The sequence below is a fragment of the Dendrobates tinctorius genome, unplaced genomic scaffold (genome assembly GCF_039654945.1).
Source record: "Dendrobates tinctorius isolate UK_male_01 unplaced genomic scaffold, ASM3965494v1 ptg000030l, whole genome shotgun sequence".
NCBI classification, from domain to species: domain Eukaryota; kingdom Metazoa; phylum Chordata; class Amphibia; order Anura; family Dendrobatidae; genus Dendrobates; species Dendrobates tinctorius.
Genome location: NW_027361698.1, coordinates 39781741 through 39808917, shown reverse-complemented (window position 1 = coordinate 39808917; position 27177 = coordinate 39781741). Strand labels below are relative to the sequence as shown.

General features: G+C 43.9%; 1 protein-coding gene across 1 annotated transcript in view; it reads left to right on the top strand.

The window, feature by feature from the left end:
- The first annotated feature begins 18624 nt into the window (after positions 1-18624).
- LOC141086080 (uncharacterized) overlaps positions 18625-27177 on the top strand; it is a 44328-nt gene continuing 35775 nt past the window's right edge. The window contains exon 1 of the mRNA XM_073571775.1: positions 18625-18926. Within this exon, the coding sequence (XP_073427876.1) occupies positions 18625-18926 (302 nt within the window). The remainder of the gene's footprint in view (positions 18927-27177) is intronic.

The window sequence follows — 27177 nt, the reverse complement described above, 5'->3', positions numbered from 1 at the left end:
ACTTCCTAATAATGGGACCATTTTTTAATGAGGCCCTCTTGTACATCTTGTCAAAGGGGTTTTGGGGTGCATCCTAATTTTTGGCAGACCTGCTCCCACTGCATAGTCAATAACAGTATAGGAGACCCACTGTTTAATAATGGGAGCAACAAAGAATAGCCGGCTGATGGATCTCTAAGAATAGTAAAGGCTGCCTGATGGCCCTATAAAAATAGGCTTTCTGACTTTCATTGTCCCTCCTTCATAAATGAAACTGGATGTGTCTGAGGATGTGTCACACACCACATGGCCAGCTAAGGTTGTAAAATGTTAAAATGACATTTCCCAGTGAATGCATTTGTCTTGGTTGAAAGCAATGCTAAAGTTCAAAAATGCATCAAAATGCTACGTGTGAACATAGCCCAAGGTGTGGAGGAGCATTTTTGCTTTGGTTATTTATTTTGCATGGCAGGCAATCACCACATGTTCCTTGGTTGTCTTAACAGGCACCAAACATGCGGGGTGGGGACTTCAGCCTGGTGCTTGAACATCCGTGATACTCAATCGATTACTGATCATGTCGAACACGCTCGCTCAACACTACACTTCACTAATCTTCTGCTTAAACACTCAAACTGTGGAAAACTTGTTTTTTTTATTGACCATCCCAAAGCAATTGACTCAGTGGAATGGATGTACTTGTGGAATGTGATGAGTAGATTTGGTTTTGGTCCAGTTTTCATAAAATGGGTGCAAATTTAGTTTAACTCCCCAGTGGTTAATATTAACGACTAACAACGATGCATAACAGTTAATTATGACTAATAGTTACAATTCCCCTAAATTTTTACTAGGCACAGGAACACTTCCAAGGTTGTGTCTTACTTTTGTATTGTTTACTAATGCTTTTTAAAATCTTTTCATCTGAGGTTATTGCCGGTCTTACGATATACACTGTTAATCTTGCAAGATCCAGAGACATCTTTCAATAATGTTTTAAGAGTTTTCAATGTTTTCATTTTCTTGCATTTAGTTCATTGGGGACAAATCCCATCTTCTGGCTCTAGATGTCGCCGAGGAGACCTTTCCCACACCTGTTCCACTACAATAGGTTAATAAAGCGGTATTAAAGTAAGCAAACAGACAGTGTTTTAGGATAATCTCATACATTTGCTGACACTAATGAGAGAAGCAGATGTGTATTGGGCTTCGCTCACTCTAACACTGGTTGGAAGAGTCAACCTTCTTAAAACAAAATTGCATTTTCCATAATTCTCCTATATGGGTCCCCAAGAATTTCTTCACTTTCCTTCACAAGGAACTCCTTAAAATACTGTGGATGAGCACCCTTCCCAGAGCAAATTCTCTGTTTACCTAAAGATTGGGGGAAATTAACTATTCCCTATTTCTTTTATTTTTATTTTGCATGACAATTAGTATATGAGCATAGGTTGCTATCTGCCTCTGAATGCATCTTGGCAGTATGATTGTAGTTCAGAGTAGTAGGCCCTCAACAAACATTACTGGGTTTATTGCTTAGAGGCCGAACTTCCAGTCAGTCTTATATTTCTGGACCAATTTTTGTTACATTGAAAGGGTATACTGCTCTCCATTGGACTCATGAGGAGGTGGCTAAGTGGTCACCAAATACACCGCTGTCCACACCTTTCTCATCTGAGAAATGTACCACATATTGAGATCGCACAGAATCTACTTTTTATCTGACATCATATTTAGAGGTATACTATACCGCTTTTCGGGTTTTACAGTTTTCTAGCTAGAAATTTTGCCCTGATGTCAGTGCTCGGGAATAAATTATGCAAGTTAAGTTCCTCAATAGGATTTTTCATATCTCCTCACAGTTACAGTGGGTACGGAAAGTATTCAGAACTTCAGAACCCTTTAAATTTTTCCCTCTTTGTTTCATGGCAGCCATTTGGTAAATTCAAAAAGTTCATTTTTTCTCATTAATGTACACTTTGCACCCCATGCTGACTGAAAAAGAACAGAAATGTAGAATTTTTGCAAATTTATTAAAAAAAGAAAAACTGAAATATCACATGGTCATAAGTATTCAGACCCTTTGCTAAGTATTGAGTAAACTATTAGCAAAGCCACAAAAGAAGACTAAAAGCCTCCAAAACTTCAAATTAAACAGCAGAAAAAAGCAGCACCGCTTACCTGATCTTTGAACAAATGCACTACACAAATAGCAAGATATTAGCAAAACAGGTGCAAAATACTAGATCAACAGCCACTCTCCACCTACCCTTTCCTGGAGGGGTGACTGCCCAGTATAAACTTGCACAACACAATAGGGTTCTGTTCACATAAGGGTACTGCATAGTGTCTGGTTCACAGCCTATTAGTAACGCCCCTACTTTTCGATTAGGCAAGCTGGCCAGTGTGAAACCCCTCATATGAGACCAGACATGTTTGGGCTTGAGTAGAATCACCCTTTTCAGCTAGTACAGCCATGAGTCTTCTTGGGAATAATGCAACAAGCTTTTCACACCTGGATTTGGGGATCCTCTGCCATTCTTCCTTGCAGATCCTCTCCAGTTCCATCAGGTTGGATGGTTAAAGTTGGTGGACAGCCATTTTCACGTCACTCCAGAGATGCTCAATCGGGTTTAGGTCAGGGCTCTGGCTAGGCCAGTCAAGAGTGGTCACAGAGTTGTTCTGAAGCCACTCCTTTGTTATTTTAGCTGTGTGCTTAGGGTCATTGTCTTGTTGGAAGGTAAATCTTTGGCCAAGTCTGAGGTCCAGAGCACTCTTGAAGAGGTTTTCATCCAGGAAATCTCTGCACTTGGCCACATTCATGTTTCCTTCAATTGCAATCAGATTTCCTGTCCCTGCAGCTGAAAAACACCCCCATAGCATGATGCTGCCACCACCAAGATTCACTGTTGGGATTGAATCTTATTTCTCATAGTCTGGGAGTCCTTCATGTGTTTTTTAGCAAACTCTTTCATATGTCTTGCACTGAGGACAGGTTTCCGTCGGGCCACTCTGCCATAAAGACCAAACTGGTGGAGGGCTGCAGTGATAGTTAACTTTGTGGAACTTTCTCCCATCTCCCTACTGCATCTGTGGAGCTCAGCTACAGTGATCTTGGGGTTCTTTTTGACCGCTCTCACCAAGGCTCTTCTCCTACGATTGCTCAGTTTGACTGGATGGCCAGGTCTAGGAAGACTTCTGGTGGTCCCAAATTACTTCCAATTAAGGATTATGGAGGCCATTGTGCTTTTAGGAACCTTGAGTACGGCAGAAATTATTTTGTAACCTTGGCCAGATGTGTGCCTTGCCACAATTCTGTCTCTGAGCTCCTTGGCCAGTTCCTTTGACCTCATGATTCTCATGTGGCCTGACATGTACTGTGAGGTCTTATATAGACATGTGTGTGCCTTTACAAATCAAGTCCAATCAGTTTAATTAAACACAGCTGGACTCCAATGAAAAAGTAGAACCATCTCAAGGAGGATCACACAGAAATGGACAGCATGTGACTTTAATATGAGTGTCTGAGCAAAGGGTCTGAATACTTATGACCATGTGATATTTCAGTTTTTCTTTTTTAATAAATTTGCAAAAAATTCTACATTTCTGTTTCTTCAGTCATCATGGGGTGCAGAGTGTACATTAATGAGAAAAAAAATGTACTTTTTTGAATTTAACAAATGGCTGCAATAAAACAAAGAGTGAAAAATTTAAAGGGGTCTCGATATTTTCCGTACCCACTGTACATAAAGTGTATAGTCTGGGTTCTGCGGAATGTCCAAGGTGTTTAAATTAACGAGTGCTAGAACAGTAATGCATATGTTTTCAGAGTATGAGAAACGCCTAAATTAGAGAGATGATCTGGATGTGGATACTCCAAACTTGATGGGATGTTTTAAAATTTATGGAGACCTATGTAGGTGCTCCAAGTGTCATACATCCTAAGATTTATCTGTTTCAGCTAGCTGGTGGATGAACTACCTTTTAAAAGTAACTGCTCACACCCTGAATAAAATATAGAAATATTATTTAAAATAAAGTTATATTATTAAATTGGAGATTTCCTAAAAGACCTTCAAGAGTTGCATGGAAGTGAACAGTATACTTACCATGTACAGTGGGGCAAAAAAGTATTTAGTCAGTCAGCAATAGTGCAAGTTCCACCACTTAAAAAGATGAGAGGCGTCTGTAATTTACATCATAGGTAGACCTCAACTATGGGAGACAAACTGAGAAAAAAAAATCCAGAAAATCACATTGTCTGTTTTTTTTCATTTTATTTGCATATTATGGTGGAAAATAAGTATTTGGTCAGAAACAAGCAATCAAGATTTCTGGCTCTCACAGACCTATATCTTCTTCTTTAAGAGTCTCCTCTTTCCTCCACTCATTACCTGTAGTAATGGCACCTGTTTAAACTTGTTATGAGCATAAAAAGACACCTGTGCACACCCTCAAATAGTCTGACTCCAAACTCCACTATGGTGAAGACCAAAGAGCTGTCAAAGGACACCAGAAACAAAATTGTAGCCCTGCACCAGGCTGGGAAGACTGAATCTGCAATAGCCAACCAGCTTGGAGTGAAGAAATCAACTGTGGGAGCAATAATTAGAAAATGGAAGACATACAAGACCACTGATAATCTCCCTCGATCTGGTGCTCCACGCAAAATCCCACCCCGTGGGGTCAGAATGATCACAAGAACGGTGAGCAAAAATCCCAGAACCACGTGGGGGGACCTAGTGAATGAACTGCAGAGAGCTGGGTCCAATGTAACAAGGCCTACCATAAGTAACACACTACGCCACCATGGACTCAGATCCTGCAGTGCCAGACGTGTCCCACTGCTTAAGCCTGTACATGTCCGGGCCCGTCTGAAGTTTGCTAGAGAGCATTTGGATGATCCAGAGGAGTTTTGGGAGAATGTCCTATGGTCTGATGAAACCAAACTGGAACTGTTTGGTAGAAACACAACTTGTCGTGTTTGGAGGAAAAAGAATACTGAGTTGCATCCATCAAACACCATACCTACTGTAAAGCATGGTGGTGGAAACATCATGCTTTGGGGCTGTTTCTCTGCAAAGGGGCCAGGACGACTGATCCGGGTACATGAAAGAATGAATGGGGCCATGTATCGTGAGATTTTGAGTGCAAACCTCCTTCCATCAGCAAGGGCATTGAAGATGAAACGTGGCTGGGTCTTTCAACATGACAATGATCCAAAGCACACCGCCAGGGCAACGAAGGAGTGGCTTCGTAAGAAGCATTTCAAGGTCCTGGAGTGGCCTAGCCAGTCTCCAGATCTCAACCCTATAGAAAACCTTTGGAGGGAGTTGAAAGTCCGTGTTGCCAAGCGAAAAGCCAAAAACATCACTGCTCTAGAGGAGATCTGCATGGAGGAATGGGCCAACATACCAACAACAGTGTGTGGCAACCTTGTGAAGACTTACAGAAAACGTTTGACCTTTGTCATTGCCAACAAAGGATATATCACAAAGTATTGAGATGAAATTTTGTTTCTGACCAAATACTTATTTTCCACCATAATATGCAAATAAAATGAAAAAAAAACAGACAATGTGATTTTCTGGATTTTTTTTTCTCAGTTTGTCTCCCATAGTTGAGGTATACCTATGATGTAAATTACAGACGCCTCTCATCTTTTTAAGTGGTGGAACTTGCACTATTGCTGACTGACTAAATACTTTTTTGCCCCACTGTATAAGCTCATCAATCTTTTACTGTAATCAATTGTGCTTGTATTGTCCATTTACAACTCTTGTATCTTTCTGCCACTCCTCGCCAGCTCTGGTGCATTTTGCAAGTCTTAATGAATAAGTGCCATAGTGTCCCTACATAAATCTATGACATATATGAAAATCATTTTGATAATATTAAGTAAAAAATGAGATTGAAGAATATGCAAAATTGAAATCATGCCCTTTCATACAATCCATAAGATTAAAATAAATTGAAACAGACAAAAAAAGAGCCAGCAAAAAAAGGTTTGTAGCACAATTAACTCTCCACCTGTGCAGTCCTGTGCAGTATAACTATAGGCACAGAAATAATGACCATACAAGTCTCGAAGTTTTATGAATAGGATGTGATTTAATATGAAATAGATTTATTATGTAATACATAAAACTGTAAGGTTTAGTATTTTATAATTTTTTTGTGATAATTTATGTCAGATCTGTATTTGTATAACATTCCACCCATTGGCATCCATCCTACGAACATACTGTTTTGGAAATTATGTATAGAAATTATAAAACATCATTTTACAGTGAAAAAAAGAAAAATTTGCCATGAGGAAATTGCTATTTGAAACTAAAATAAAAGAATAATAAGAATTAATTGAAATGATTGTGGAAGAATGTGTAACAAGAAACTGTCAATTCTGAATAGCAGTTTTAACACTGAATCATTAGGTTCTGAAACATGATTTTGCTTTTTCTGACTGTATGTACTACTTATCTTAAACATTGGCTTTACAGTCAGCAAATTAATAACATACAGTGACATGTAGAAGTTTGGGCACCCTGGTCAAAATTACTGTTATTATGAACAGTTAAGCAAGTTGAAGATGAAATTAAAGATTGTAAGCCCACAAGGGCAGGGTCCTCTCCCCTCTGCATCAGTCTGTCATTGTTAGTTTGTTTACTGTAATTGATATCTGTATTTTTTATGTAACCCCCCTTCTCATGTACAGCACCATGGAATCAATGGTGCTATATAAATAATAATAATAATCTCTAAAAGGTTTAAAGTTAAAGATTACCAAAACAGTATGCAAGGGAACAGAGAGAGAGAAATGGAAAATTGCTCAAATGTGATAAAAAAAGAATGTAAAGAATATGTGAAGGAATCGGGATTAGAACCTGACAGAAGGATAACATATAAAATATGAAAGAGAAAGGGAGGACTAATACAGGTGCATCTCAAAAAATTAGAATATCATCAATAAGTTAATTTATTTCAGTTCTTCAATACAAAAAGTGAAACTCATATATTATATAGAGTCATTACAGACAGAGTTGATGATTATGGCTTACAGTCAATGAAAACCCAAAAGTCATTATCTCAGTAAATTAGAAATGTTGTCCTACTGAAAACAATGAGGACCTGAACTTTAGAGCTGTAAAATTTCTCTCTCCTCTCACCTCACTGTAAGGAGAAGGACCGGACCAGGCGTACCTATTTCGTGACGGATCCGGAACTTTTGGGGCTGTCTCCCATGTTGCACGGGGGAAAGCTTAAAGCCACGGACCAACCTTTGCACTCAGTGTCAGGGGGTACAGCTAAGCTTAAAAAGCTGTAGAGCGTGGGAAACATGGGAGACTTGGCGGGAACACGCGGTGCGCAGGAGGACAGTGTTGGTGCTCCTACCTCTGAGCATCAGAACGGAGAAGGCCCACTCCATAGGGGCCAAAGATCCTCGTGCAGAGACTGCCAACAGAGACTTTTAAAGTGCCCGTTGGCACCTGAGACCGGGAGTAACAAATAATCTCCAGCCAGATAACAAACGCGCTTATGCTGAGACAGAGAATCCGGGCGACCCGCTGTGAACTGTATCCTGATTCACCCGTGTACAACTGTCAAGCAATGTTATGCTCCGACAGTGATAAAGACTGCTCACGTTCCTGCACTAAAGCTCCTGGACCCTGGACCCCCATCAGGACAACAAGGAACCACCACTACCGGGAACCGGATTCTCATCCTCTTCAGGACCACGCTGGATCCCTTACGCGCCACCGCCTTGGCACCATCGTTGGAACTTAGGATTCCACATTCTGACGTTGTCGGACTGATAAGTTTATCATTACTAAACTTCCTCTTTAATTTCCCAGCTCCTGTTTTATTACATTTTGCATAATCTCTTGCAAGCCTGTTTTACTCTACCCTCTCCCTGTATGGAGTATTCCCTGATAAAGTAATGTCACTATCCATTATTGGATCTGTGGCAGATCTGGCTTCTCAGAGTAAAACTTTTTTCCTTTCAGGCCATCAGGGTTAATGTCAGTTTTTTCCCCCGCTGGCCTGCTGTTGTAATTGCATTGCTGCTGGGTTTGCTGATGTGGGTGGTGACCACTCCCACCATCCTATAAGAGGTCACCTGATGCATCAGCTGACTGTCAGTGTTAGTTCATTCTACAGCAACCGAGCTGCAGGAAGGAGCTCACTGGGTGCTTGTTCGTGCTCTCATAGACTTGCATAAAGAGCTTCTGACCATTAGTTCTGACTTACAGCCGCTGTATGACCGGAGTGGTGCAGAAAAAAGGTGACAATGGTGGTGAGTGAGTTTAAGTCTACGGTCTGTGACCTTACATTAGTGGCACCACTTGAGAAATGGGAAAAAACAAATCGCCGAAGTGGTGCTTTAAATAAATAGAAAAAAGAATAAATAAAAGCAGGATCTCCACTTATGAAACAACTTTATTAAGTGTTTCTTGATGGATCCTGGTCTTCTGTGGCAACTTAGCTTCACATGTGGCCCATACAACTTGATCCGTTATAGAGGTAATAATTTTTTACATTTTTTTATTAAAAAATCATCAGTTGCTGAGCGACTGACTGCTAGTACACCCACTGCTCTATAGGACAGTCTCTGTCAGAGGTCACACTACATATTTTACAGAGGGGACAAATACTCCTCTTAGCAATTTTAAGGAGCACTTTTGGCTAAGAAAAATTCATAATTTGCAGTAACTCAAATCTATAGTGCATAGATGGGTGTACATCCACATATAATCAGAATGATTTATTGTGGGTTTTCCAATTTGTTCTTAAAACACTTTCTTCTCTGTCTTTACCCAATTTTGAAGTTTTTTTTTCCATTTTTCAGTATTTTGAATGGTAAAATGAATGGCGTTTTTTCAAAACTACAACTTGTCCTGCAAAAAAAACAAGCCATCATACAACTATGTGGAACAAAAAATAAAAAAGAGGAGAAAAAACAAAAGCGCAAAATCGAAAATTGGCTTTGTAGTAATTGGATAACGGGAGAGATATTTTGGCAGTAAAATGCATATTTGAATGTATTTCTTGGATATATTTTAAAAGTATACATTTTATTTTAACCGATCGGTGTAAGAGCACGGAATGTAAAGCTGATCAATGATAATGACTGCCATTCAATTAATGCTTTTTATGTATTCATTTTTTCTTCTTTGTAGCAGAAAATGACTTATTTTATAGCTGAGGATCATCTGTAATCTGAAGTTATGTTTTTCTTCCTTCCCCCATTTCTGTGAAAGCTATCCCCTATGTGGCAAACCCACAAATTCCATCTAACACCTGCAGACTTCAGTAGACACTGTACAATTCCTCTTTAACAAAGATGGATCCGTAAGACCATGAAGGCTATTAATGACTGCACATTTATAGATCACAATACTGAAAAGATATTTATGCTAATGCATCTCAGCTCAATTAGCGCTTTATCTACTGCAAAGTAATTGGGGGCTATTGAATGTGTGACAGCATTCCCCTCTTACTTTGCTGACTGAGCTGTTTTTTTTCTTAAAGATCAAAGAACCTCCAGAACTGAGCAACCAGCACACAACCTCAGCTCAAATGCTATATCTTATGCTTGGAAAGTGAATTCACTTCAACAGTAAGGGTACCGTTACACCTAGCGATACACCAGCGATCCCGACTAGCGATATGACGCGGTCAGGATCGCTGGTGCGTCGCTAGGTGGTCGCTAGTGAGCTGCCACTCAGGCAGATCTCACTAGCGACATCGCTGGGGATGGGGGTCGCTACTTACCTGTCACACCAGGCGATCCTGCGTCCTCCCGCCCGGCTCCACGCGTCGCTCGTCGTCACAGCAGGAAGCGCCGCAGGAAGCAGACGACGAGAAATGGTCCAGCAGCTTCTTGCACGATCAGCGATTACCAGCGGGGGAGCCGGTCGTGGGTAAGTATCAGACACAGCGATATCGCTAGCAATATCGCTGTAACGTCACAAAATTGGTGACTTTACAGCGATATTGCTAGCGATATCGCAGTGTGTAACGGGGGCTTAAGATACAAATATGTATGATGAAGGATGATGACTGTGATTAAGATAACGACATCTGGTATACAGTAAAATAAATACACAAAATACACATTTTTGCACTAAACCTAAACTCAAGCCTAGCTCTGGAGTCTGCCAGCCCAGTTTTTACTTCTGTACAATCTCATGCCATGAATATGGCATTTTTTATTTAATCCTAATGTCATGAAATATTGGATTATTATTTCATCATTTCAAGATCTGGTTTTGCCTTTCATTCTTGATTTTTTTTTTGTTACTTTTCAATTTTCTTTTATGACTAATGTTGTGACAGCTTTTATATTATATATTTGTTCTACTGTTTTTAGGACTAAAGTGGATGAAAAAAGCGTTAAAGATTGCTAATACTATCGTCATGACAAAAAATACCTTTTTGATTAGTAACCCAAAATGTTTTTGATACTGTCGAATTTGTAGATTAGAGTCTGATGGAAATATATGATTTCTGGTGAGGATGGACCTTCAGGGCATAGTGTAACATGTTTATATGTGCATAACCGAGGCCTATGCACATTTGTACAGTGGATATGGAAAGTATTCAGACCCCTTTACATTTTTCACTCTTTGTTTCATTGCAGCCAATTTTAAAACATCCCATCAATTTTGGAGTATCCATGTCCAGAACATCTCTCCAATTTAGGCATATCTCACACTCCCAAAACATATGCATTACTGTTCTATCACTAATTAAATTAAACACCTTGGACATTCCACAGAACCCAGACTATACATTTTATGTACAGTGGGTATGGAAAGTATTCAGACCCCTCTAAATTTTTCACTCTTTGTTTCATTGCAGCCATTTGGTAAATTCAAAAAAGTTCATTTTTTTCTCATTAATGTACAATCTGCACCCCATCTTGACTGAAAAAAAACAGAAATGTAGAAATTTTTCCAAATTTTTTAAAAAAGAAAAACTGAAATATCACATGGTCATAAGTATTCAGACCCTTTGCTTAGACACTCATATTTAAGTCACATGCTGTCCATTTCCTTGTGATCCTCCTTGAGCTGGTTCTACCCCTTCATTGGAATCCAGCTGCAGTGATAGTTAACTTTGTGGAACTTTCTCCCATCTCCCTACTGCACCTGTGGAGCTCAGTCACAGTGATCTTGGGGTTCTTTTTGACCTCTCTCACCAAGGCTCTTCTCCCACAATTGCTCAGTTTGGCTGGACGGACAGGTCTAGGAAGACTTCTGGTGGTCCCAAACTTCTTCCATTTAAGGATTATGGAGGCCACTGTGCTCTTAGGAACCTTGAGTATGTTTTGTTGTTGAAATAAAGAATTGGATTTTAGCGGTAAGTGTCATCAATTTTTTCCTTGGATTGGACTGCTTAAATTGCTAAATTTAGCCGAACATAGATAGCAAAAAAGCCAGTGTTTCCCACGCTTTGTGACAGCATGGGAAACTCCAGCATAGCACTTCTGATAGACGGTGAAATCATCCCCGCCCGTCAAAAGACAGCATGAGTGCTCAGCAGTGATCAGAGGTAGAAATGCTTTGCCCCAATTAATTTGCACAGCACTGTAGATGTAGCACAGCTAGACCCGTCATGGGACAAATGGATTAAAAGCATCTCTGTGGAAAGGTGAGGAATATTGTTGTTTGTTTTTTTTACCTCTTTTGCAGATGACGAGGGCATTGGGGGTATAGGCGAGGTCATAATTATGGTTTAACTAAGATTATTAAAGAAGTCTATGTCTTTCTTTCAATTAAAGGACTTTTTTCTGGGTGTCTGTGTTTTCTTACAATGTGACTATGTGGTTAGTAATGGGGGCGTCTTATTGATGCCTCTCCATTACTATCCTTGGGGCTTGATATCACCTGACAATACAAAGGTGACATCAACCCCCCAACTATCAACCCACTTGCCACTGCTACAGGGCAATTGGGAAGAGCGAGGCTAAGTGCCATAATTGGGCGCATCTTAGAGGTGCGCTTTTCCCGGGGCGACTGAGAGATGATGTTTTTAGCCTGAGGGGCCAGTATCCATGGCCCCTTCCTAGGCTACTAATATCAGCCCGCAGCTGTCTGCATAGCTTTTGCTGGTTATTAAATATAGGGGGACCCTACCTCATTTTTTTAGAGCCACCAATTTAATAGCCAGTAAAGGCTAAGTACTGTATACATCTGTGAGCTGATATTAGTAGCCTGGGAAGCTCTATGGGTATTACCCCCTTCCCAGGCTATAAAGATTGGCCCCCAGCCATCGGCTTTCCCTCTGCTAGTTATGAAAATTACAGTGGAGCCCACACCATTTTTTCCAAAAAATAATCTTTTATTAATGAAATACATGTACTGTGAGCTGCACACACACTGTACTAATTTTATTTGTCACAGACCTCTATATATCTATCTATTCTATGTGTATTTACTGTATGTTATCCATCTCTTCTATCAGCTCCTGCTGTGATTTTACCCTACGAGGCTGCTGAATTTCCAGCTTTACTTCTATGTACCATATATACTTGGGTATAAGCCAATCCGAGTATAAGCCGAGGCACCTAATTTTGCCACAGAAAACTGGGTAAGCTTATTGACTCAAGTATAAGCCAGGTATGCATTGTCCCCTCATCCTTGTCCTGACTTCCCCCATCCCTGTCTTTGAATGTATGGCTCCATCATTGCTGTCCTGTTATGCATTGTTCCCCTGTCCCTGTCCTGGTATGCATGGCTCCCCCATCGCTGTCCTGGTATGCATGGCTCCCCGGTCCCTGTCATTGTATGCATTCCTCTCTGGTCCCTGTCATTGTATGCATGGCTCCCTGATCCTCTTCCTGCTATGCCTGGCTCCCCCATCCCATTCTGGTATATATGGCTCCCTATTCTCTAATCTACTCACCCTCCAGCATGCCTTCGCAGCATCTCGGTAGTCCCGACGCCTTTGCAGAATCTCGATGGTTCCAGCTTCCAGCAGCACTTCTGGAGCGATCTCATGGCACCGCTCATTAAGGTAATGAATATGCACTCCACACCTATGGGACCACCGAGATGCTTTGAGGGCACACGGGTAGGTGAGTAGGATGTCTTCTAGAAGCCGGTGGCTGTCACTGTGCACTGCAATAAGAGAAATAAATATTCATTTCTCTTTAGCAGCAGGCACAGTTACAGCCGCTGGCTTCTGCCTCCTGTGACCTGCTGCTCCTCCGCTACCCTTCCCCCACTTGCTTTCTGGACAATTAACTCATGTATAAGCCGAGGGGGGTGTTTTCAGCACAAAAAAATGTGCTGAAAAACTTGGCTTATACACAAGTATATATGGTATGTAAAATGCTCGTGATACCAATCATGAATCCGAATGTACCATATTCGTGCCGATTTTATGTTTGGCGATCATTTTCCAAACATATTCGCTCATCTCTACTTATAATGGGCACAGTGTATGAAAAAAATCAACAATCGTATGAATGGATGAATGAATGAATATCTAAATGAATAAAAAGCAGAAAAGGTTTGTCAGACTGAATCACCATTACCTGGTCCTCATTGAAAAAAACAATATGTGTCTGATATGTAAAAATAATTGTTACAAAAAGGGAACAAATTTATTTTAGTGGTCACTTGTAGCAATAAAAAATATGAAATATAGACAAGTGTTCCCTTTTTTCCCCTCAATATTGATCAATATGGGTAAAAAAAGCATTTGAAAATAACAGAGATTTGGCCCCGTGTATAAGGAAGAAGTGCAAAAATTGAATATGAATAACCAAATAAGGAAAAAAATTTGAAGTCATAAAAATACATGAATGAAAAAACTGAAAATGGGGAAATTAGCCCTGTCTTGAAGGACTTTAAAACTGCATGGCACTGTTATGCGTGTACTTTATAATATGTTATGAAATAATTTAATGGTAGCATTGTATAGTTGGCATTTTAAAGACACATTAAGGTCCCGTTACATTTAGCGATGCACCAGTGATCCCAACAACGATCGCCGGTGCATCGCTAAATGGTCGTTAGTGAGCTGCCAAACAGGCAGATCTCACCAGCGATGCAGCAGCGGTCGGCGGTCGTACTTACCTGTCAGACGGCAGTGATGATGACAACTTCCTCCCGCATCCATGGAGTCGCTCGTCGGCGCCAGCAGGAAGCCAACGACGAGAAATGGACCAGGACGATCTCGCATGATCAACGATATCCAGCAGCGGGGCCGGTCGGAGGTAAGTGTCACATGTAGCGAGATCGCTAGCGATATCGCTGTTGCGTCACAAAATCGTTGACGCTTTAGCGAGATCGCTAGCGATCTCGCTATGTGTAAAGGGGGCTTTACTTAGACCCTATAAGGTACTAATTGTATGATTAAGATTTTATCATTATTACTTTCAGTTTCCATTTTGCCAAAATGTGGATTGGCACAATGATCGTCTATGGATTGAGTACATGTGAGTAAAAATAAAAATATGTATACACCTGCATCATTGCAAGTATATCATATAATACAAAGACATATATACCACACACAGTCAAACATCTCATAAAAAAATATACCGTATATATTTTCTAGAGGCGTCAAATTGTTCTTCTAAGCACAGATGGATATAAGTTGTCTGTAAGATGATCCAAATCAATTTTAATATTCTCATTTGTCTTCTTCCTTTTTAGGAGATACACTTATCTTAACCCAACAAGAAATATAACATAGAGTAAATCTACGTAATAAAGTGAAACAGTACAGTGAAAGTAATTCTGATCAGTTCTGAATTATGGCACTTTATGATTTATGGAGCAATTTTGTTAATTATATTTATGGTCCTGTGAGGTTTTCTCAGCTATTTATGTGCGCTTAGTCATCCATTTACTGAACAACCTCTGTTATATAATTATCTGACCTCCCTATAGTTTCTGTATTCATTGTAATTAATATAGTATTACAAATATTTGCTTGCGTTATAGACATTTTATACTATGGGAGAGTAACTCTATAGATCTCAGTTCTTTCTTAGAAAAATAGATTTTTAATTTTCCCACTGGTTAATTCGACTTCTATATTGCATTTTTACTGAACCAAAAGTGTTGGTTTTACAACACTATGCTGTATATAGTATGAGCTTTGCACAGTACAGTAGAGTAGGCAGGACACAATGGCAACTTCACTGTTAAATACTATACATTTTACTCCTTCCTCAATCTAACAAAATAAACTAAACTATTTTTTTAAAATCACCACAGGTTGTGTCAACTAACAGGATTCTGTATGGCCACTTTCCATTATGCTAACATTGTGTTATGCTAACCAATATACCGATCTGTTTAACCCCTTAACGACTTTTAACGGCGGTCATTAAGGGGCCTTATTCCTCAGCGCCGCAATTTAGCAGCACTTAGGAAAAAGAGAATAGCACCGCAGAGCAGGTATCAGCTGTACATGACATATTGCATTTCATGATAGTGGTAAAATATCTTCGACATAGCTTGCATTTATTTGTGAAAAAATGGAAATTTGGCAAAAATGTTGCAATTTTCCAACTTTGAATTTTCGTGCCCTTAAATCACAATGATATGTCACACAAAATAGTTAAAGAGTAACATTTCCCACATGTCTACTTTACATCAGCACAATTTTGGAACTAACTTTTTTTGTTAGGAAGTTATAAGGGTTAAAATTTGACCAGCGATTTTTAATTTTTCCAACAAAATTTACAAAGCCATTTTTTTAGGGACCACATTTGAAGTCATTTTGAGAGGTTTATATGATAGAAGATACCCAAAAGTGGCACCTTTCTAAAAACTGCACCTCTCCATGTGAGCAAAGCCACATTCAAGAAGTTTATTAACCCTTCAAGTGCTTCACAGGAATTTTTGGAATGTGGAAAAAAAATTAACATTTAACCTTTTTTCAAAAAAAATTTACTTCAGAGCCAAATATTTTTTGTTTTGACAAGGGTAACAAGAAAAAATGGACCCCAAAATTTGTTGTGTAATTTCTCCCCTATATGAAGGTGAAAACCACTGTTTAGGTGGACATTAAAGTTCAGAAGGGAAGGAGCGCCATTTGACTTTTTTGAATGTAAAATTTGCCGGAACAATTGGCAGAAGCCATGTCTCATATGGAGATCCTCTGATATGCCTAAACAGTGAAAATCCACCACAAGTGATACCTGTGATGGATAGCACAGGGGAAGGGGGTGTCGACTTCACTCACCTCAGGGGAGGGGAGAGAAGGACCCAGCAGGGATCGGCTCTCTGGCACCTCCACTTGCCCCAGGTTAGTCAGGGAAATGCACGAGGGCAAATAGTCACCAGAAAGGCTTCCCTTATAGGTACGAGTTAATGAGGCGCTGCCAGTGAAGGGGGATATATATCACCAGTCTAGGCTGGGGATATATATATACACCTCCCGGCCATCACTACCAGAGTTCCTCACTAAAACAGTACAGTATGCTGCCACTAGTTCCTCGTTCAAAATAAGCCCCGTCTGGCAGCAGGCTTATATCAGAAACCAACCCAGCTAGCATATAATAACCAACAGAGCATGCTGACGTGGGTATTCATGTATGGAGATAAAAGAGCAGCTCAAGATTAGTTTATATTTAATCGCTGAAAGGTGCACTAGAAATATACAGGCATATATTTACAGAACAATATGCAGGTATACAGTCAAGAGTGTAGTACAAGTATAGGGTATAGATACATTGCAATTACTGTTATGTAGCATGTGACCACAGGAAAGCACTGATGGATTCCAGGTGCAAATCTTAGTTACTTGGTTAGTTGTTTTTGTATACAAGGTATTGGGAGTTATTCCACAGCTAGTGCATGTTATGGGGTGGTCACCATGGGTCAGGACCACCTGTAATCATATGTTCACTGCCCTTGAAATTTTGTTTCCCAAATCTTAGTTACGTAGATTTCCTGTCCCTGTCAGCTACCGGATCCTCCTGCCAGTAGAAAACAGCTCAAAATGAGGAGCTGTCTCTTATCTCCTAGGCTGTTCCCTCCCACACTCTGTGGCCACCCGTAGGATTGTGCAGCCTCTCTCCCCCATCTCTTAGAGTATGATTTTCCAGGCAGAACCGTAGATGGCCCACAACTTTCCGTCCGTAGCTCCAAATGAGTCGGCATGACCTGTAGTGCCACGATGTCTCCATGTGTTTGAGTCAGACAAAGGAATCCAATTTTGCTGTTGCTGCACTAGAACTCAAACTCTTGTTCTAATTGCTAGTCAGCGAGATTCAAAGGGCTTGTTCTTGGAGTTAATTAAAGAAAAACAATGATCCTGTGGATCCCAAGGGTGGGGGGCATATTTCAGGAGTAGGGAGAGATGTCCTGAACCTATAATACAAAATGGATCTCCCTCATCCATCACACATCCCCCACTTTAGAGGGCATTAGAGGGTATCACATTCCTGTGTTCCACCGCGCACCCTTCCGCAACCTCCACTTGCTGGGATAACCCATCAGCATTCCTGTGGTCGTGCTCCCTTTTGAGGCGAATGGTGAAGTGGTATTGCTGGAGCATGAGGCTCCAGTGTAGCAACCTCCCACTTGTCGCAGAGACCATGTGCAAACAGCTGAGGGGGTTGTGGTCTATCTCCACCATGAAGGGGTGTGTTATAAATGGGTCACCGAGGAGGATAGCAGGATCAGGCTAAGCAACCAGAAAACCAGAGAGGTTGGTAACTAAGCGGATTGCAGACCCCTGATCCTATCCACATAACTAGCAATAGCCGTGGAGTGTTCTCGGCACAGCCGGAGAACTAACTCAGACTTAAACAAGAAAGGTGAAATCTAAACTGCCCCGGAGCAGACCCCAAAGGAATAGGCAGCCCCCAAACATATATTGTCGGTGAGACAAGATGAAAACACAAACGCAGACAGAAAAATAGGCTGAGCAAATGATGGGGCCCAAACTGACTAGACAGGACAGGAAAGGAAAGACACTGTCTGCAGTCACGCAAAATCCTTGAAAAATATAACACGTTTGATGCACAAAAAACACTGAAGTCACACAACTTCGCCCCCACTATGTCAGCACTCTGGTATATACTGAAAGCAAAGCAAAAAGTATAAGTACTATAGTGTGGAACAAACTTCCTATAGTACCCAGCGGTCCCAGGAAGGGCATCACCTGTTTTTTGGTCCTGGGGGTGGGTGAGGATGTGATGGCATCCACCTTTTCAGGTTCTGACTTCAGAACCCCCCGCCTACCCGGTGACCCAGGTAGAGGACCTTTCCGGCTTGATGGTCAAACCTGCCCAGTGGATCTGCCTAAGCACCTGAGTCAGATGCTCTAGGTGATCCTCCCACATGGGCCTGAAGATGGCAATATCGTCCAGGTACGCAGCAGCGTACCATTCAAGTCCCTGGAGTAGCATGCTGACCATCCGCTGAAAATTGGCAGGGGCATTCTTCATGCCGAATGGCATCACGGTGGACTCGTGCAGTCCAAACCAGATGATAAAGGCAGAGCGCTGCCGGGCCTCATGGGTCAGAGGGATCTGCCAATATCCCCAGCTCAAATCCGTGATGGCAGGTACTTAGCCCCGGTCAACTGATCGAGCAGGTCATCGATGCGTGGCATAGGGTGCATCGGTGACTGTGACAGCGCTGAGCCCCCGGTAGTCCACACAGAACCGGGATGTTTGGTCCTTTTTGGGGACGAGGACTATGGGTGATGCCCACGTGCTGTTGGATGCCTGGATCACCCCCAGCTTCAGCATCACATCAATCTCCTGGCACATATGCTGCTGCACCACGTGAGAGACCCGATATGATGACCGCCAGATCGGGGGTGATCCCCAGTGTCCATGTGATGGTCCTTCCGGGAAGGCTGCTGAACAGCTCCCAGAAGGGGCGTAAAGAATCTGCCAGCTGGGACCGTTGGTCCTCGGAGAGCTGGTGGCCAACCTCTATGACCTTAATGGATCCACCTTGGCTTGAGTGAGCAGATCTAGGAGGGTTTTGGCCTCTCCTTCCTCGGGAAGGTTGCACACAGGGAGGGCGTAGGCCCCTTGTTCATGATGGGCCTTCATCATGTTCACATGGAAGGCCTTCCTCTTTCCACGGGCGTGGTCTAGCGTGACCAGGTACGTTACATGATTGAGCCACTGGTGCACAAGGTATGGGCCCTCCCAGGCTGACCAAAGCTTGTCCTGTGGTACAGGGACCAGTACTCACACTTTCTGACCTACCTGGTAGGTCCTTTCACGAGCTTTCTGGTCCTACCAGCACTTCTGGTCAGCCTGAACCTGGGCCATATTGTCCTGCACCAGCTGCGACAAGGCTGCCATTTTGTCCCATAAGGGCATGACGTACTCAATGACCAACACTCCAGGGGTGGCCAAGTTTCCTTCCCATGCCTCTTTCACCAGAGCAAGGGGCCCTTTTACATGCCAAACATACAGGATCTTGAAAAGGGCGAACCCCGTTGAGGCCTGTGAAGCCTCCTGGTAGTATTGCACCCAGTGACTCCCATGGGAGTCAACCAACATCTTAAGCATCTGCTTGAGGGTGCCATTGAACCACTCGCACAGACCATTAGTCTGGGGATGGTACGGGCTGGCCACCAGATGTTGCACTTGTATTTGCATACAAAGAGACTCCATCAGCTGCGACATGAACTGGGTCCCTCAGTCGGTGACCATTTCCTGGGGAAATCCCACTTGGGAGAAAATCTCCAGTAAAGTGGTGGCCACCTTGTTGGCCCGAGTGGACAACAAGGCTACTGCTTCCGGGTACTGGGTGGCATAATTCACTACCATTAGTATGTAGCGTTTCCCGGAGCGGCTGGGAATGGACAGCGGTCTGATGAGATCCACAGCCACCCTCCAGAAAGGCTCGTCAATGATGGGCAATGGCACCAGTGGGGCTTTGGGGCACCGCCATGCCTTCCCCACTCTCTGACAGGTGTCACATGAACGGCAGTAGGCAGCCACATTGGCCCCCCATTTTAGGCCAGTAGAAATGCTGGGCTAGCCTGGCCTTGGTCTTAGCGATCCCTATGTGTCTAGCCATCAAAACCTCATCCGCAACAACTCCGCCCAGAATGGATAGGGTACCACTAACTGTCCTCCATAGGCCACGCCTCTGGTGACTCTTGCTGAATGGATACCAGGTACAGCCGTACCTGGTCCCAGACCACCCGCTCGAGGTTTGAGTTCATGAAAGGCTGTGCCGCCTGCTCCTTAAGGGCCTTCAGGCTGTCGTCGGCTAGACGTGGTCAGAATGGACGAAATTGCTACATCTTCTGTCAGTTCTCCGAGACTCGTCTCCAGGACTCCCTCTAGCTCAGCTGCCACTTGGTCAGAAGGGGTAAGGCTGTCGGACCACCATGATGTTCCTTGGGCTCCAGCACTCCCACTCCTGGTGACAGCGGACATGACCGCTGTAACCCTGGGTAGTGCTTGCCTCCCCTACGCTTCCACACAAGTCGTCGAGTCAGGTGGACCGACCTTGTCTCTTGGCATCCCAGGTGTGGGAACCTCCTGCCCCAGGGCATTAGCTGGAAGCGCCACCTCTCGTGTGACAGCCCCAACCCCTTTGGCACATTCCCTTTCCTGAAGCTGTGCAGAACTCTCCTAGGTTCTACCCCTGGCTTGCCAGAGGGAAGCAGAGGGGGTGCCCATTACATTCTAGGAGCTGAGAAAACAGGGGCAGGATGAGTCTTACCCCCTCTTCAGGTGCTGTGGGTGGCACTCTTGGCATCAGGGGCCCGGTTATTGGCATAGTCATCTGTCAGGGCAGCTGTAGCAGCTGCTCTTTTTCGTTTCCAGTCACAGAGGTACTGTTGGAGGTCCTTTGAGCAGTTCCACAAGAATTGCTCAGTGACAAATGCCTCCTGGATCTCCTGGCCGGTGGTGAGTCAAACAAAAGAATCCAGTTTAGCTGTAGCTGCACTAGAACTCACATCCTTGTGCTAATTGCTAGTCACTGAGCTTCAAAGGGCTTGTTCTTGGAGTTAAAGAAAAACAATGATCCTGTGGAATCACAAGGGTGGGGGGCACATTTCAGTCAAAGTCGGAGGCCGACTGAAACACAAAACCCAATGCAAGTCAATGAGGAAGCAAAGTCGGCAGGGAGTGGAGGACAGTTAACACACCTACAGTGCCCATTTCAATGCCAAAAACATCATTTCTTATTACTGAAGCTTGTCAACCTTAATTTACTTCATAATAATAGTTATGCATTGAAAACTGGGGGTTATTTGGCAAAAGTTGTGGGGGGGGTAGGGCTGGCTCCATGTTTTCGTGTGCCCTGGGCCAAAGAGTCTCAGTGCGCCCCTTTAACACATACCACAACTCATGATGCTCTGATATGCCACAGAAATGTAGGTATAGCACAATGACACATACTTCACGGCTTACATGACATAACTGATCTATTTTAAATTGTACAATAGCTCAAAAAAAGGACAGTATATTACTCCATACAGTATTATGGCCACCACATTGTGCACCATACAGAATAATGAGCCCCATATATTTCTCCATACAGAATAATTGGTCACATTTAAAGTTCCATACATTATATGATGAGCTCCACATAATGCTACAGTATATGATGGTCCCCATGGATGATGCTCCAGCGTCTTATGGGCCCAAATAATGCTCCATATATAATGGGCTCCATTTCTAATGCTCCAGTGTATAATGGGCCCCGTAAATGCTGCTCCAGTGTATGATGTCCCCCACTTGGAATGCTCCAGTATATGATGGGCCTCATGGATGATGCTCCAGTGTATGATGGGCCCTAATAATGCTCAATATATAATGGGCTCCATTTCTAATTCTCCAGTGTATAATGGGCTCCCTAAATGCTGCTCCAGTGTCTGATGTCCCCCATTTGGAATGCTCCAGTATATGATGGGCCTCATGGATGATGCTACAGTGTATGATGGGCCCTAATAATGCTCCATATATAATGGGCTCCATTTCTAATGCTCCAGTGTATAATGGGCCCCATAAATGCTGCTCCAGTGTCTGATGTCCCCCATTTGGAATGCTCCAGTATATGATGGGCCCCATTTTTAATTAACCCAGGCATGGTATGTGAAAAGAGCTCTATGGAGTAATCTGAAGTGTGCGCTGCCGCATCCTTCACTTTTGGTGTGGGTGAAGGACACAAGGAAAGGGTTTGCTCCTGACCAGAAGCCTGCACTGATGACTCAGTGCTTGCATTTTTTTAAACTTCAGAGCTGGAGGCTGTTTCAGCAATGTAAGCCAAAAACAGTTCCTGATGCTCTGGCTTTAAAAGCAATCTACCTACTCCCAGAAAAAAGAGCCTTACAGGCCTTCCTGAGCTACACCATGACGCAGGCTCAACACCTCCTGCCTTAGCTGCTATTGTGTTTTTGGCACTACCAGCAGATGCACCACCACCACCATCAGTACCAGGTGGCCCCCCACGCCCACGTCCGCGTCCTCTTCCACCATATTTCCTCATGTTTTGGAAAATGGACCCAAAATGCCAGCAGATATATGGTACTGTATCAGAAGCGTACAGCTCTATACAGTCTAGGGATAACAGTAAATCTCCATATATATTTTATGAGTCATACACAGACGCTCACACGCTCAGTATGGATTACACAAGAATATGAAAAGATGTAAATGGGTAATGTAACACAAGCGCACAGCTGTATACAGTGTTGGGGTAATCTTAAAGCTCCAAATATATTTCCTGAGTAACAGACAGACGTTCACAGGCTCATTATGGATTACACCAAAATCTAAATAGCCAAAAAGGTTACTGTATCAGAAGCGTACAGCTGTATACAGTGTTGGCCAAATTTGAAATCTTGGTATATATTTCCGGAGTCACCCTTAGATGCTCACTCAGTCTGGGTTTGACCATAATAAAAAATGTTGTAAAAAAGGTACTGGATAACAAGATAGCAAGTATATATATTATAGGGTACAATTGAAATCTCTGTATTTCTAGTCCCGTAGTCACTCTCAGATGCTTACTCAGTATGGATTTGACCGTAATACTAAATGTTGAACAAAGGTACTGTTTAAAAAGAAACAAGCTGTATCAAGTATAGGGTAAAAATTGGTATCTCCGATTCATCGCATATATAGAAGGCGTAAGCTACACACGCTCACTCACTATGGATGATACCGTAATAAAAAATTTTGAACAAAAGTACTGTATCAGCACATACCAGGTGTATCCAGTCTAGGGGTAATTGTAAATTTCTGTCTATACTTCCGGAGTCAGACACAGACACTCACAGGCTCACTATGTATTAAACCAGAATTTAAAAAGTAGAAAAAGGGAAAGGTATTCGAAGTGTACAACAGTATACAGTGTTGTGGTACTTTTAAATCTTCGTATATATTTCAATCTCAGTAAGCCAGTCCAGACTCTCCGCTACTGGAAACTACATGGATACAAGTACAGACGGAAAGTCGAGTGTTAGCAGAAATTTGGGAATTACTCATCGTGGGAAAGCCTTCCAGTAGATGTTGCAGAGGCGATGCAGACCCTCAATTACTGTGTCTGTGGAGACAGCGAAAACGGTTCTTTGTGAAGAAAGGATTGCTTTATCGCAGTAGCGTGGATCACATCACCATTACTCGTTTCCATCAAATTGTGATCACAGGGAGAGATGTATACATGGTCCTCACTGCCTATCATGATGTGCCTGGTCATTTTGGAGTGCAAAAGACAGAAGCCACAGGCCGTAGACGATTCTATTGAATTGGCATGAGAGGAGACATTGAAAAATGGTGGCAGGAATGTCACACGTCTGTGACTATCACAACTGTGAAAGGTGATCATAAAGCACCACTGCATCCGCTTGTAAGTTGATGTCCATTATAAATGGTAGACATTGATCATCTGAAGGTAGAGGCCAGCAGGACAGGCCATAGCTACATCTTAACCATCATTGATCAATACACCAAATTTCTAGTGGCCGTCCCTGTCAAGGATTTAACTGGCCAGACTACACAGCGGTGAAGCAGGGAGAGGTAAGTATTGCAACTTGCAAATGCTGTGGCCATGACCAAGCAGGGGGGGCACACTCGTGGGTGACGGTACTGGCACAGGGACCCTCATAGTACGCTGTGTTAGGGTCTGGATTCCTGCAGAGCAGACGCAGGAACCTGACTCCTAACATTACCCCCCCTCCTAGGGCCCCCTCCTCTCTGAGCCTTCCAATCCACCACCCTGTGCCCATCAGAGGCATAGGCCTCAGACTCGTCCGAAGGCAAGTCTGATGTCCCGGTAGGTGACACGGAAAATCGGGACACGTGGACGGTATCAGAGGCGGCAAGATCGCCAGTTTAAGAAGGAACACGTGGGATACAACGGGAGCGGCAAAACCGCCCGGAGCATAAGTTGAAGTGGGATGCCGTGGTGTGTCGAAGAACGTCTCCACTCTCTGTTTAAGGAAGCTTTCCTGAGCACACGAGGCGCATGCCTGAATATATTTCTTAATGTCCCGAGCCCTGTGCGGCCACCAATACGACCCTGCCAGGAGTTTTGTGGTCTGCATGTAGCCACAGTGACCACCCGCCCTGGACACGTGTGCCCACGTGAGGACCTTCGGCCGAAGGCGGGGGGGAAAAAGGTCTTGCCCGGTGGCACAGAGTTTGGCCATTGCGGGGCCCCGTTATCCTGGTGAACAGAGTGCTGACTGTGGCAGCCGCAAGTGGAACTTAGTGTCGGACGCGCCTCGAGACTGGCGCGAGACACCTCCATGGGCTCTGGGAGTGAACACTCTGGCTCGGGTGATTCCAGAGGTTCAAAGAGGTTGGGAGCCAGAGTAACCTTCCGTCTGGATTGAGCTCGCTCCAGCCCGCGCTCAGAAAACGGAGATCAATATGGGTGGCAATGGCAATCAGCTCCTCCAGACTTGCAGGAACCTCTCTGGTAGAAAGAGCATCCTTAACATGCTCAGGTAAACCTCTCCAAAACACAGGGAGGAGGGCTTTGTCAGACTACTCCAGCTTGGAAGCCAGTGTCTGAAAACGAACGGCATACTGACTAACCGAGAGGGATCCCTGAGTCAAAGCCAGTAGCTGTAGAGAGGTGTCGTGCGTGACCCGTGGTCCCAGGAAGACCTGCTTAATAGCTGTTAAAAACTGAGCAGCAGTCCGAACCTCTGGGTCACCATGCTCCCATAGTGGCGTAGCCGACTCCAACGCCTTGCCCGACAGAAGGGAAACAATAAACCCCACCTTGGCCCGCTCCGTAGGGAATCACGTAGCCAGTAACTCCAGCTGGATAGAGCACTGGCTGGCGAAACCCCTACAGGAGGCGCCATCGCCAGAAAATTTATCGGGACACGGGAGGCGGGTAACTGTTGGCGCGTGAGAGGACGTGGACATACGAGAAACCGCCTCTGCGATCGCCTGTACAGCAGCCTCCGAAGACTTCGCCGCTGCAATAACACTCTCAAGAGTAGCCAACTGGCCCTTTAGCTGGCGAATGCACTGAAGGAGTTGCTGCTGATCTGCCATCACTAGCCAGACCCTGGCGCTAGTATAAAGTTAGGAACGGCGGAACGCACTAAATAAAAATAATAATAAAGTGCGTTCACCACTCGGGGTCCACCGTGCAGTAGGTGTTACAACCGCTGCTGAGTAATGGCAGGCGAGCAATAAGGCGATGTAATGCGCACGGGTTCAACTTCACCCGAAGTGCGCAGAGCGGGCTCTCTTCACACACAGAGGCGCCGCAACAAAAACATACAAAAAGGCTGTGCCTGTTAGAGTCACAGGCCTCAGGTAAATGCACACACGGTATAAGGTCACAGGAGAAGGAACTAAGACAGAGGGGCTGTGTCCGTCTAGACCTACCATGTGTGCGGAGTCGCTACTGCGAACGCCAAGAAGGGCTGCAACTGCAGCACGGCGCAGGACACTGCCGCTGGACGACACAGCTACAAAGCAGGCGCTATGTCGGACGCTAGCGCAGAGGTGCGGTGTGCACAGTGGCCTAAGGCTTGCCACAGACTGGCGCAGAATACTGAACTAATTCCCTAACCACATGCGTAATATCAGAGGGAAGGGGTTTCATAATAAGTCAGTCACCAGAATCATACATCAGTCAGTATTCACACATAGCAGTATAGTCTATACTAGCGCATGGCGGAACGGCAATGTGCGCTTTTTATAGCAGCCGGGACCTTCCGGAAGCTTCCAGATCTCCGAGATGGACCAGTGAGATCTGGAGCAGGACCTGAGCACATGACTCCCGATCTCCAATGGGAAACACTCCGACTCCGCACACATGGTAGGTCTAGACGGACACAGCCCCTCTGTCTTAGTTCCTTCTCCTGTGACCTTACACCGCATGCTCAGTAGGAGGACAGAGGGACTTAGCCCCTGGAGAGATTTGCTGCAAGGCAATCTCCTCTGCGGTAGATAAAGAGGAAGAGACCGCAGAATGTAAGGGTCTGGATTCCTGCAGAGCAGACGCAGGAACCTGACTGCTAACACGCTGTTGTGTCTGACGGCGAGTGCCCCCCCACCGTCAGAGACACTGTATTGTACTATGAGGGGCCCTGTGCCATTGCCATTGGCCGTCAGTGGGCCCATCCATCTGTTCAGAGCAACGGCACTTGCCCGGGTGCGCCAAGTGCTGCCCCCAGCCCTTGGGCGGGGGGTGGGCAGCCCAGTTAGGGAGGTTTAAACATATGGCATATGTTGATGTGTAGGCTGGACATTCAGCTGCTGCAAATCGCGCAATTGGGCAAGTCCGAGGAAGAGGAGGACAAAAGCGAGGCAGTTTTCTGGCAACCTATGTGTCATCAGGGGAAGGTGGGACAAAATCCTTTGAAACCCATGCATGGTTCATTTTAATGAAGGTTAGATCATCAACATTTTGGGTCGGCAGATGGGTCCTTTTTTCTGTCAGGATTGATCCAGCAGCACTGAAGACTCAGATAACACACTAGCAGCAGGGCAAGCGAGCTCCTGTAAGGCACAGTGTGCCAATTCAGGCCAGGTGTCCAGTTTAGAGGCCCAATAGTCAAAGGGGAATGACCTGTGAGGGAGAACATCGATATGGGAGGAGAAGTAGTTTGTAACCATAGTTGACAACTGCTGTCTCCTTTCACTTGTAATCGATGCAGTATTAGCAGTCGAGTGAGCGGTACTTGAGAAATCATGCCACAACATGGTCATTAAACCCCTGCCTCCAACGCCACTTCGGCTGTGTGCACCATGAACACCTCTTCCAT